This window comes from Psilocybe cubensis, chromosome 10 (assembly GCF_017499595.1).
Source record: "Psilocybe cubensis strain MGC-MH-2018 chromosome 10, whole genome shotgun sequence".
Classification (NCBI taxonomy): domain Eukaryota; kingdom Fungi; phylum Basidiomycota; class Agaricomycetes; order Agaricales; family Agrocybaceae; genus Psilocybe; species Psilocybe cubensis.
The window spans coordinates 2,631,306-2,643,835 of NC_063008.1; the positions used below are offsets into that span (position 1 = coordinate 2,631,306).

At 46.0% G+C, this 12,530-nt stretch overlaps 3 protein-coding genes across 3 annotated transcripts; all 3 read right to left on the reverse strand.

The window, feature by feature from the left end:
• Positions 1-1,521: 1,521 nt before the first annotated feature.
• JR316_0011068 (Vegetative incompatibility protein HET-E-1) lies at positions 1,522-6,239 on the reverse strand (the record flags this gene model as incomplete). Its single annotated transcript, XM_047896731.1, has 10 exons — positions 1,522-1,524; positions 1,578-4,278; positions 4,324-4,890; positions 4,944-4,968; positions 5,256-5,312; positions 5,371-5,475; positions 5,525-5,720; positions 5,775-5,825; positions 5,886-6,112; positions 6,167-6,239. 10 exons carry the CDS (start codon positions 6,237-6,239, stop codon positions 1,522-1,524), a joined length of 4,005 nt encoding a protein of 1,334 aa, XP_047744776.1.
• Positions 6,240-8,683: 2,444 nt separating this feature from the next.
• Positions 8,684-9,163, reverse strand: JR316_0011069 (uncharacterized protein; the record flags this gene model as incomplete). The annotated part of the gene is made up of 3 exons (XM_047896732.1): positions 8,684-8,795; positions 8,858-9,027; positions 9,089-9,163. 3 exons carry the CDS (start codon positions 9,161-9,163, stop codon positions 8,684-8,686), a joined length of 357 nt encoding a protein of 118 aa, XP_047744777.1.
• A 2,512-nt stretch (positions 9,164-11,675) lies between these two features.
• JR316_0011070 (histone H2A.Z) lies at positions 11,676-12,226 on the reverse strand (the record flags this gene model as incomplete). Its single annotated transcript, XM_047896733.1, has 3 exons — positions 11,676-11,869; positions 11,919-12,048; positions 12,104-12,226. 3 exons carry the CDS (start codon positions 12,224-12,226, stop codon positions 11,676-11,678), a joined length of 447 nt encoding a protein of 148 aa, XP_047744778.1.
• Between the last annotated feature and the right edge of the window lie 304 nt (positions 12,227-12,530).

A 12,530-nucleotide genomic window follows, 5' to 3' on the forward strand; every position in this document is an offset into this window, starting at 1 on the left:
GATGGGGCGGCTATGGAATGGGATTCTCTTCCTTTGGATATCCTACGATGGCGTCGACACTTGGATGGTCGTACAAGTTTGTCCTTGAAACTTTGATCTTCGACGTCCAAAGCTATCCAACAGCTGTTGTGAATCCTGTGGTTGAAGCGATTTGATCGAACCCCTTTCCAAGGATTTTCAGGAACGGCAGTGAAATCAAGCAGTCTCAGCGAGTCCCAAGTTCAGCCTCCCTATTTGTTCACTACCTTCGCCTCCTTGGATGAAAGATAAGAAGAAGAAGTGTGTGGATTTGGATGTGGATACAACTACATTTTAGGCTTGCCACTTGATTCTTCTAGAAGAAGCCGTGATGGACGCGTCCCTGCCATGACTCTTCGGCGGCGAAGTGAGTCACCTTTTTGCTGTTATTGGTATGTTGGATCAATTACTATCCTGGGAACAGGACAGGGTCGTGTATTTTGGTTGTATCAGGTCGATACGGCTGAGGGTAGAGGTTTGGGTGAGTGGAATTCCGTTTGTATGATCGTTTTAGGGTTTATTGGGATATTTTAGCAAAGAAAACGAGTTACTAATGAACATGCAAAGCGTACGAAACATGGCTTTGAAGAGCCGCTCACGAGAAGGTTGCCCATCAAATTCGGATTCGAAATTACAATGGGTTCGTCCTCGGAGGGGAACTTTGCTATTTATTGCCACTGTGAAGTCAGAAAGCTTGCTGCTTCGACAGTTCAGTACTACAAATAAAGCGTACTTGTAGGTTGTGGATTCCCAACTGTAAATAAGGGAAAGGAGTTACGAGAACAGTCATGGGCTTCGTCCTATCATCAAGCGTATCAGCGACTCGTTACTTATCGACCCAATTTGTCGGACGACACTACATAAGTTCCATGGCCAGTCTGCACCCACGGGTCACCCCTGTGTTCAGAAGGGACAATGCATTCTTGAATTATCCTGGTGTTCAGGCGTAATTTCGCATTATGCTGAGGATTATGTTTGAATGTTTTATCATAAATAGAACTTGTGGGTTGTGGTATATCACAATGCCAATGTCGGTCCTTGAAGTCTGCGGTTAAACGCTACCCATTCTGTTTGGGCTATACAAGTCTTTTATTTGCTCACATTTCAGTTATCTTGCTATCGAGTACAACTGTACAAGTAATTACTCTATATGTACGCATATGTATGCGACATTTTCTGTGGACTTGTGATGATATGAATGTCTTCAAAAGGAAGATTCTGACTTTGCTGTTGGTTGATGGTCACCGTACAATGATATACGGTCATGACATTGGCGTAATGACACGATCTACGCTGATATTGCTTCAGTGTATACAGGTAAATTCATTTCGTTTTCAGTAGTCTATTAATTATTCTGTTTTTCCAGTTGCAGTGTCGAATAGTACCTTTACCTTGATGTTGGCAACTATACCTTACGACTGCAAAGTAGAGTTCAAACACATCAACACCCAAACACCGATGGATGATTGCTCAGTTGGACTACGTAGAAGGGTTGAACGTAGATCACTGGGTTAAACATCAGGACAACGGAGGACGAAATGAAGAACAAAAAAACTCACATGTACATTTTCTTCTTGTGCCACATATGCGATCCGAAGTTTTTCCTGTACCGTGGGTTTTGTAAGGCAATCCAGATAATCCAGCGAGGCCACTTTCGCGTTGTGGTTCAAAAGCAACTCAACAATGTCATCATGACCTCTAGAACATGCTGCCTGCAGTGCATCGTTATGATCACCATCCGAGGCATTCACATCAGCCTTATGATGCAAGAGGAGGTCCACAATACTATAATAGCCATGGTAAGAGGCCGCATGGAGCGCGGTACCGCCGTACTCGCCACCTACAGCATTGACATTGGCACCACATAGCAGGAGAAAGTAAACCGTATATTCATTTCCTGTACAAGATGCCGCCACGAGCGCAGTGCCGTATTTGCCAGCAATAGCATTAATATTGGCGCCTTCATTGAGGAGATCTCTAACCACTGACGTATCACCCCCGTATGACGCTGCCTGGAGTGCAGTGCCGTACTGCCCACCCAGAGCATTAACATCCGCGCCGTGTTGCAGGAGCAGGGCAACAATGAATTCATTACCCTCATATGATGCCGCCTGGAGTGCAGTGCCGCATTGGCCACCGATAACATTGACATCTGCGCCGTGCTGCAGGAGTATTACAGCAGTTGAGCAATGACCCCTATCTGATACCACCTGGAGCGGAGTACCGTACTGGCCATCCATAGCATTAACATCCGCGCCGTGTTGCAGGAGTGCTGTAATGATGAGGTCATCACCCTCATATGATGCCGCCTGGAGTACAGTGCCGTACTGGCCACCGATAGCATTGACATCCGCGCCGTGCTGCAGGAGTGCTTCAACAATTGGATACCAAGCCCTACATGATGCTACATGGAGTGCAGTGCCGTACTGGCCACCCGTAGCATTGACATCCGCGCCGTGCTTCAAGAGTGCTTCAACAATCGATTCATGACCCCCATATGATGCCGCCTGGAGTGCAGTGCCGTACTGGCCATCCATAACGTTGACATCCGCGCCGTGCTCTAGGAGTGCTTCAACGATGGAGTCGTGACCCTTGTATGATGCCATCTGGAGTGCAGTGCCATACTTGCCACCCATAGCATTAACATCCGCGCCGTGCTGCAGGAGTAATTCAACGATTGATTTATGACCACAATATGATGCCGCCTGGAGCGCAGTTCCATATTGACCACCCATAACATTGACATCCGTGCTGTGCTGCAGTAGTGCTTCAACAATTGAGTAATATCCCCTATACGATGCCACCTGGAGCGCAGTGCCGTACTGGCCATCCATAGCATTGACATCCGCGCCATTCTGCAGGAGTGTTTTAACGATTGTTTTATGACCACAATATGATGCTACCTGGAGCGCAGTCCCATACTTGCCACCTATAGCGTTGACATCCGCGCCGTTCTGCAGGAGTGTTTTAACGATGAAGTCATCACCCACAAATGATGCCGCCTGGAGTGCGGTGTCGTGTTGGCCACCGATAGCATTGACATCCGCGCCGTGCTGCAGGAGTGCTTCAACAATCGATTCATGACCCATATATGATGCTGCCTGGAGTGCAGTGCCGTACTGGCCATCCATAGCATTAACATCCGCGCCGTGCTCTATGAGTGCTTCAACGATGAAGTCGTGACCCTTGTATGATGCTACCTGGAGTGCAGTGCCATACTTGCCACCCATAGCATTAACATCCGCGCCGTGCTGCAGGAGTAATTCAACGATTGATTTATGACCACGATATGATGCCGCCTGGAGCGCAGTCCCATACTTGCCGCCTATGGCGTTGACATCTATGAAGTGTTTCAAACAGACCTCGGACACATCAACGCTATTTCTGGAAGATGATATCCCTTTCTGATGATCAGTATCTTTTTTTGGGTTGAGGTTATTGACGTCCCCCAAGAGGTATTTAACCACTCCAACAAGCCCCAGCAACGATGCCCAATGTAATGGCCTTGGCGGAATCCTTTGCACCATTTCTGTAGGGTCGAAAAGGTCCAAACCATAAATGTGGGAATTTACTAGAGCAGGGATTCCCAGTCTTAATAGTCGTGCTGTTATCTCGAATACGGCAACGTCCCCGTCTACACCCTGGTATCGAACATATTCGGTCCAGGTCTTGACAGCATAGTTTTTGAGCGGGAAAACAGATTTGTTTGTAGTCGCGTGAATTTCCAAAAGATATGATAACAAGGTTTTTGAGATCTCAATGTGGGAAGCGGCCTCGGCTAAGCGAACTTGTCTTGAACTCGACTGGACATAAGATACTCCTTCACCGAAAAATGAGACAACTTGATGATGTCTGATTATATTCTGCATGAGCCTGTACGAAATCTTTTTCTGAGGAAAGCAGAACTCACTGCGATTCCGAAAATCACTGGTCACTACAACGAGTCCCCCACATAGCTCAAGGACATCGGAAAGATTGAGATACCGCTTTTCGGCATTGAAAGTTGTGGATCCATCCGACGAGGTTTCGATTGTAATTGTCTCTGCGAGCTCATCAACTTCTATGTCACTTACGGAGAATGCAAGGAACTGAAGAAAAATTCGAAGATCGAAAGAGTTTTCCTCCTTGCATTTACTCAGAACTCGTGCGTATATTTCATCCAGACCATTGGGCAACTGGGACAATGCTTTCTTCAAATCGTCTAGGCTTGCGCACTGTTGCAATTCGGCCAGCATCAACGCAATGTATCGAAATCTTGGTCTATTATCAGTATCATTAATTGTGATGACGAAAAAGGTAGCTTACGATCCGTTAGCACGATTCCGCAATTTATATTCTACTTCAGTCCGGGTTTCTTCATCAATTTGCGGAAGTTTGGGTGATTTCATGTGTTCGCTGATGTATTGCCCAATATCTTGGTTTGCAGGGTTAACGACATCAATACGGTCCCCATTGAGATTGTCAAACACGTCGGTGATGTCTGGCTCACGTCGACTCGTGACTATCAGATGAACGTGGGTTGGGGTATCGGCTTTGGTGAGGAGTTTCTGGACCCAATCAAGAGTTCTTTGGCGATCCATGCACTCGTCCAGCGCGTCAATGGCTATAAACACGCGATCGAATCCTGCCAGAATTCGTAACACAGTCTCCTCAAGTTGATCATCTAATGGTTGAAAGGCACCACACTTGTTGCGGAGGTCAACCATCTCTTGTGGTATTCCTCCATGGCGTGAGTCGCATAGTTGACAGGCCAGCGATCGTATGAATTTCATATGAAGTTGGGTTTCTGTCTGTCCGTCGCGTGCATCAAACAAGAAACGGCCTACTGCGGTTGATGAATTGGGCTCCGGGAGTTGATCGAGGACCGAGCACCTGTGAGACTCGTGAATCTGAATTACAGGTCATTCGATGAACCTGAGCCTTACATCAAAATTGTCTTTCCACTTCCCGCTATTCACAATTAGTCCTATGTCCAAGGTTGGAGAGAGGACGCCTACCTTTCCCATATACCCAGATAAAGCCAGGATTGAGCAACCATCGTTCGAACTTATTATGCTTGAAAAACCAAGAACACGAGCCAGTTTGATGCTTTCTTCGAGCTTCGCTGAGGATTTCAGAGATGTCATTTGGGTGGTCGGAAGGCCACAACCATTTGAAAATTTCCTTTTCTTGATTCAATTACATCAATTAGTACTCGACATGAAGCCAATGTCTAAACCATGATAAAAGTAGCATACCTAAGATTTCGTTTTTCACCTTGAATACCTCTTTCTTGACCTCTTCCATAATTTCCTCTAATTCACCACTTTTATTCAATGACAAAGTTCATTAGACTTAAAACATACATCCTACCTTCTTTCACATGTCCGTAGAGCCTCTTATTGAGAGCCACACGTCTTCTTTGGCATTCATCAATGCGTTTTTGCATACTCACACCCTGCAAATTCACTGCCCTTCCTGCATACAAGGTCAGTCAGATTAACATAACAAGTCATGGATCAATTACCGGCGAAAGACAATTTCGTGTACTCATGGATGATTGAGGCAACCTGCAAGGAATACTGTCCAATTTCCTTGATTATGTCAACCGCGTGTGGTACCTTTGGCAGGTCAAGTTTCTCGTTGGCAGTAGCAAGCATCTCGCGTAAATTTTCAGCCAGCTCTTGGATTTCTTGGCCCTTGATTTCAGTTTCTTGCATTGCCTGATGTTATTACAGATTAGTTCATATATCTTGTAGTTATACTAAGCGTCGTACATCGTAAACACTCGAGACAACTTTCCACGCCGTCTTGAGTAACGGATGTGCCTAATCGAAAAATGAATAAACAGCTTTGCAGTAATATTGTGTCGGAAACTAGGCACTCACATCAGCAAAATTATCCATCAAGGCCTTCATACTCTGCAGCACGGGTCCAAGTACCGAAAAAACCCGCTTGCTTCCCCCTTCAATGCTTTTTAGATTGGAGACATCATGGTCAACCTTCTCCATGAAGTCCGAGATGAAGTCATCAGGCGTCTCGCACAGAAAAAGAGATATATCAATCTGAGCAACGGTTTCTCCCTTTCTATCTTTTAACGGAAACGATTTTGAATCTATACGAGGCATATTTAAGGACATTTCCGAATTTTTAAGAACGCCACACACACCGTTGTCGAGCAGTTGTTCAATCTGTTCCTCAAACTGTGCCACGTGTACTTGGGCTAGAGGAACTTTGTTCATGGCCTGGGATTTGAACCCGCGATAAAGTTCAACTCTCACTGCCGATGAAGGAGAGATGTCTCTGGGACGTCAATAAGCCACTGAAGAATCCAGTCAAACGCTCATCGTAAAGCTCACATTTTGGTACCCGGGTCCCATTCCCAAGAAAGCATTGCAGAATCAGGTTGGCTATTATTCGATTGCACCACTTTGAGACCATCAACGTGGACCTGAACCCAATGCCAGGACCCCTCTCTATCGCTGTTAAATCTATCACCTTTCACATTAATGCCTAGATCGCAAATCAGTGCGTTTCTTGTACATACATGCCCGTTACTCTCTTACATGATAGGACTGCGCTGAGGAGAAGCCTTTTTGCGGGAGTCATAATCAGCTAGAGAGGGAAAGCAGAGGTGGGGGAAGAAGGCGTATAAGTGAGGGTAGTCACAAGGATTGCCTCAAGGCTATTTATATGCATCCATTTGAAGTTCTGTTTGTTGGATTATTTTTATCCCTTCTACAACCGCAAAGCAGTGCACTGTAAAGCTGTATGACAGAGAAATGGCATATTAGGGCCGTACAATGAAGTGCACACCAGAAAATAAAAAGATGTTTATATAGTGCTACCCAGTCTCATGTTGGAGAGAGCGTGAGGCGAATTAGAAGGGACAATAGGTGTGTGTGTGTGTCTTGAGAAAAGCGGAGGCCGGGCAAGGTGCCGTTGAGGATACAGAGTGGGAGACGGGGTTTAAAGCACATAACCCATGCCGTTGTTTAGTGGAAGAAAAGATAAAAAACGCACCTTGCGGTCTGCATAGGAACTTTCGCCGTGCTGCACGGAAGAGGAATACAATGATGCTTGGTCTGATGAAACAGTGATGAGAAATTGGGTATTTTGGAAAGTGATTACCAAGTTTTCGGCTGTGTCGTCTACATAGGATTGGTAGTTCCGATGAGAGTCGGTGAGGTCAATGGCGGTTTGGATAATCACTAGATATTACACAGAGCGTAAGGTTCACCAGTTCGCGCTATTACAGCGGCTGCTTTAGCCAACTGCATAGCGATTGGATACAAATAAACTCACCTTGTCATTGCCACTCCAGTATAACGCTTCCGCTGATGCCACCTGCCCGACGTAGAAGCGCCTTTGTAGAGAGATTTAACCAGAATGCCTTGATTCCTCTTTTCAGACGATTTTGTGGTGAAGGGGTTTGGTGTATCATCGTGATATCAAGGAAGGATGTAATTGATGTACATAATCAAGACGCGGACACGCCTTTTGCAGGATCGCATCCTGCTGAATCAATGGAGTTGGGACGAAGACGGCGTCGATGGAGGTCGTAACAAGCCTCAAGGTCGTTGACGATTGGCGTTGGCCGCCGACATTTCGCATTCTATTTGTCTGTGTTGCTCACCAGCCTCCGTGTGGAAAGAGGTCAGTGCGGCGTGACGCCGCACTGACCTCTTTCCACATCAGTTACAGTTGGAAATTGGGGCGCTGTGCCTGCTTTTCTGCAACGACCAAGATTGTACGACGCGGTGGATGAGTGGCATTCGCCGATACTCATCGCTTTGGTTCTACTCTATTTGACATGCTAATGGCCACTTCACCGGGATCCTCATTCATGATCCCGCAATGCCTGGCACATTCGTTGAGTACCAATTCTTAGACCCTGGCTTCCAAATTATGGGGATCTGCCTTCCAAACTCCAACAGTCACGAAATTTCTAATTTACGACACACGCAGGGCACGTTCACGAGAGTCGCTGCACTGAGAGAACTAGGGCATGTAATTCAAACAGATGTCAGGTAAGATCAAATACCCAATTACGGTCACTGGATTGCAACTCATTATAGATGCCCGCACATTCAGGGAGTTTATGCGAGAGTTAAAGGAGGGTTTCAGTGAGTTGTCAACACTTACTAGGACACTTGTCACACTTCTTCCATATTCATGGTATTTAAAAGTCATCATTGAAATATATCCCTCCCTGTCGTCAGTGTCGACTGGTGGTCCCGGATGAAGTGCCAATCCATGCAGCATCGGTTAGCTGGATGGGGAGGAGAGAGATAGTGAGGATTCAACGTGAGGTCACTGCCAGTAAGCAGCGACTGCTTGTAGTCACTGGGATGGGATGGAGGCTCACCGCTTTTTTATATAGGCCATCCGGCACCAAATGAGATGCCTTGCATAATGTATCTTCGTCCTTCAGCGTCTGAACAACTTACAGTATTTCTCAAGTAAAAACCCGGCGCGTCCAAGCGAACTTACTTTGCTTGGATTAATTCAAATAAGCGCCGGCGCGCCCACAACACGTCTCATACTCGACAATCACGTGTGCGTGGAATGGACTTAAGTTAAAATGGTTGCGAGTCGCAGTGTGAATTTGGATTGTATTGCTATTGGAATGAGCTCGTAACAAGATTATGACATCCAAAAGACCTCCATAAAATCGCTGTTATGCTTAAATTGCCTTGTTGCAGCTGAAAGATTCGACGTTGTTGTAAAGAGAAGGGTCGGGGAGCGATGCGATGTTTCCGGACAGGGTTGTTCCAGGACCCTCGCAGCCTTGGAATCTAGAGAAAGGTTTACCGTAAGACTCGTGCAGCAAGGTAAATTGCAAATGGCATAAACGTACTCGAAGAATGTGCAGCTGAATCCCGAGGCGATGAGGACACTCTCTGGCCTGTCGAGCCAGTCACCTGGGAGAGTGCTGCAAACCGACTGAAGGAGAGTGTCGGGAGAGTAAGCAGCGCCCGTGAAGTTGACATCGTCGAAGAATACAACTGAGAGCGCGGCGAGCTCCGTCTGATGCAGATGTTGTCAGTTTTGGAATTCAGCTTGTTTTACACCGGATGATAGAACTTACTCTTGCGACAGCAGCAGATCGTGCAGAGGCTGCGGCGGCCAGGAGGATAGCTGCGAGCTTGGCGGTGAAGTACATGATGATCTTTGAGATGGCTTAGCTAGTGTTGAACTGCTGAAGAATTTGGATAAGAACGACTTCGTTTTATACCATTTGCCATACACTTAGAATTCAGATGTATCACAATATTAGGAATGTGTAATGTACAGTCTTATTCAACGGAATTACTGAGGACAAATCAATCATCCCCTCAATCAGCTACTCTTGTGGCCGTCTGGAAGATGGCTTACTTCCATCAATACATTGCTATGGCTGATCCCGACATAATGAATGGTGTATTAAATGGTGCGGCGAAATACATCTCATAGTACAGCATACATACGGCAGCGTTAAAATGAGAAATACAATTATATGCCATAGCATATAAGTCATATCTATTATGACTTGCCGCTCGATCAGTTTGCACTCGCAAAGCTCATTCTCCGAGCGCGTAATTTTAGGCCAATGATATTTTTAGGCGCCCAAATTAACTGGGTAGGTCGAGTTGGGAATTCTTCTCCCGAATTCTTCTCCCGGCACATCTTCTGCCTTATTTTGCTCCACGAGGACGCAGAATTCTTTCCCTTGAAAGGCGCAAGAGAACTGGCAGAGTACCTACTGAACGCCGTTGATCGGCATGTTCTATAAAAGTCTCGGGTCGCGGTAGTGATATTTTCAGAGCGTACCTGACAAACCATAGCTGTAGTATAGACATACTTCTTCACGGAGACTAAATGAGACTGATATATGCATAACGATTCATCACACTCACATGATACGCATCCAGCACAATCGCTCATCCCACAGATCAAAATTTGGTCCGTTGCTTGAATGTCAGGATCTGGACGAATTTTGCTATGCAAACAATTTTTTCACGGATACGGTGTTCGAGAACCGCGAGCTCTACGATTCTCATTCTCAATCATCAAACTCCGAGTTACATGTGACTATCACAGATCACATGTGCTTGCAGCCTTTGCACTGAGCCTGGAGCGCCACTTATCGACTTTCGTTAGACTATCCAAGAGCCATAAAAAAAGGTGGGAGATGCATCGAGCGCTTAATAATTGCAATAAAAGATGTATCGAGGAAAAAACTGCATAGGAGAGCTCAGAATTCACCTTGAGCTCACCGAGACAACAACAAAGAGTGACTGTACGGTTGCTGGGACGGCAAACCGCGGTGTTTGCCGTCCCGGCAACGTAGCCACATAAGGGTATTGTTTTCTTAGTAAGCTCCGACGTTCATCTGCGCCTCTGTACGCTGTAGCGTAGGAAGCTCTCCTCTTTCGTTGTCGGCTCATCCTGTCCATCTTCTCAAGCGGTACGCACTTACATTTTATCTAGGTTTTCCTACAATTGCTTCGGCATTGAGATCCCAGGTCGGCGCTTTCCGAAGCCAGACCGTGTAGCTTCGTTATTGCCGTCCCGGCATCGGTACAGCCACTTTGGGATTATTTTCTGAAGGTGAGTTCTGAACTCTTCTAAGCAGTTTTCCCCTCTATACAGATTTTATTTCAAACATTAAGCGCTCGATGCATCGCCCCCTTTCTTGTCTACCACGCTTTGTGAGTCTAACGAGAGTCAAAAATTGGCGCGCTAGACTCAGTGCAAAGGCTGCACGCACATGTGATCTGTGATAGTCACATGTAAATCGGAGATTGATGAATGAGATTGAGAATCGTAGAGCTCGCGGTTCTCGAACACCGTACACGGAATCCCTGAGGTGTAATTTTAACACCCGTTTTATATAGAGCCAAGAGACGAGTAAATAGCATTGAAGATGACCAAGCCAAATTAAAATTTAAGACTAGTAATAGTAAAAACTGAGTTGGGTCAGGACCAAATTCTTTCTCCTTGGTACGCAAGTGAACTACAAGAAAGTTGAAAGTATTTCGTTCTAAGCACGCCAAAAACTAATCTAAGGGAACGAATGAGCAATCTTTAATCTCAGTCCAATTAGAGCGAATTCTTTTGGAACGCTGGAGGAGCGAGGTACCCACTGGCAGACAACCACAGCAGATAATGCCGAAGGAATTGCCGGATAGTGAGCTTTCGGCATGCACCAATTCAGGTGTTTAACCTCAACTTTCCATGGCATCGACAACAGCAAAGAAAGATAAAACAGTCATTACTAGCGTGCTCAAACTCCCGGATAACCTTCTGATGATGACAATTCAGGCCGACGACATGAAGCCATGACCCAAACAAACCTTTCACCTACTCGTGAGTAATATCCATTGTGACAACAAAATCATCCCAGTGACAGACCAATGGCAATTTTTAGGGTAGTCATTGGTCAACGATGTCAGACTTTAATATTAGGAGTCATAGGTAACCAACGGTGAAAGACCACCTCATTATAACGATAGGGTTCATATCGAAAAGATAGGTAACTAACAATAAGTACTACATCAAGCAGGGGAGGCGACAAACAAAAAACATACTATGTACAACACGAAGTCCGGACGAGTTCAGAGTATATGTATCCGGTCGTTGGTAAAAGGAAAAAACACGAAAACTAAGCCACCAGAAAAGACAAAACAAAATGTTCACTGAGGGGTACCGTCTGGTTTCTTCGCAGCATTCTTGAGATTGCCGGTCAAGCTCTTGTGGATGAATGGAAGGACACCTCCACCAGCAATGGTTGCGCGAACAAGGGTATCAAGCTCTTCATCACCGCGAATCGCGAGTTGCAAATGACGTGGAGTAATGCGCTTGACGCGAAGATCTTTCGATGCATTGCCTATGCCACTATTAGTCAATGTCTCAGCTAGTGTATAGCTGGAACATACCAGCAAGCTCCAGAACTTCCGCAGTCAGATATTCGAGGATGGCAGTAGTGTACACAGCAGCTTTGGCACCGATGCGCACATTGTGCTGAGTTCGTTGTTTGAGGTAACGATGAATACGACCAACGGGGAACTAATCCAATGTTCGGTATCTGTTCAAAATTCTCCAGGTTCTAGACAACACGCACCTGCAGACCTGCTTTCATGCTGCGAGTCTGTGCCGGACGTGGCTGGGTGGATTGGGCAGCTGCAGCGGCCGATGCCCCTGATTTCGATTTGCCACCACCACCAGCTTTTGCTTTAGGAGCCATCGCGTACTGTTTTGAAGGGGTTTCCTTGGTAAAAATGAGAGACAAAAGGCTAAGGAATGACTCGGAATGAGCAAATGGACACGGAATGATAGACAACCAGTGTTGTGAGCCACACAGACCTAATATCGCCTTCAAAATGGTAAATTCCAAGCGCCTAGTTTCCTGTAGCGTGTATATATCAGTTTGATGCAGTTCTGTGGCAGATATGAAGACTCAAACGGATAAGAAACGCGCGAAAGACAACAGTGGTGGTGGTTCCAAAGAAAGACTTATTGACGCGTATTTGGTAATTTCGCACATTCTT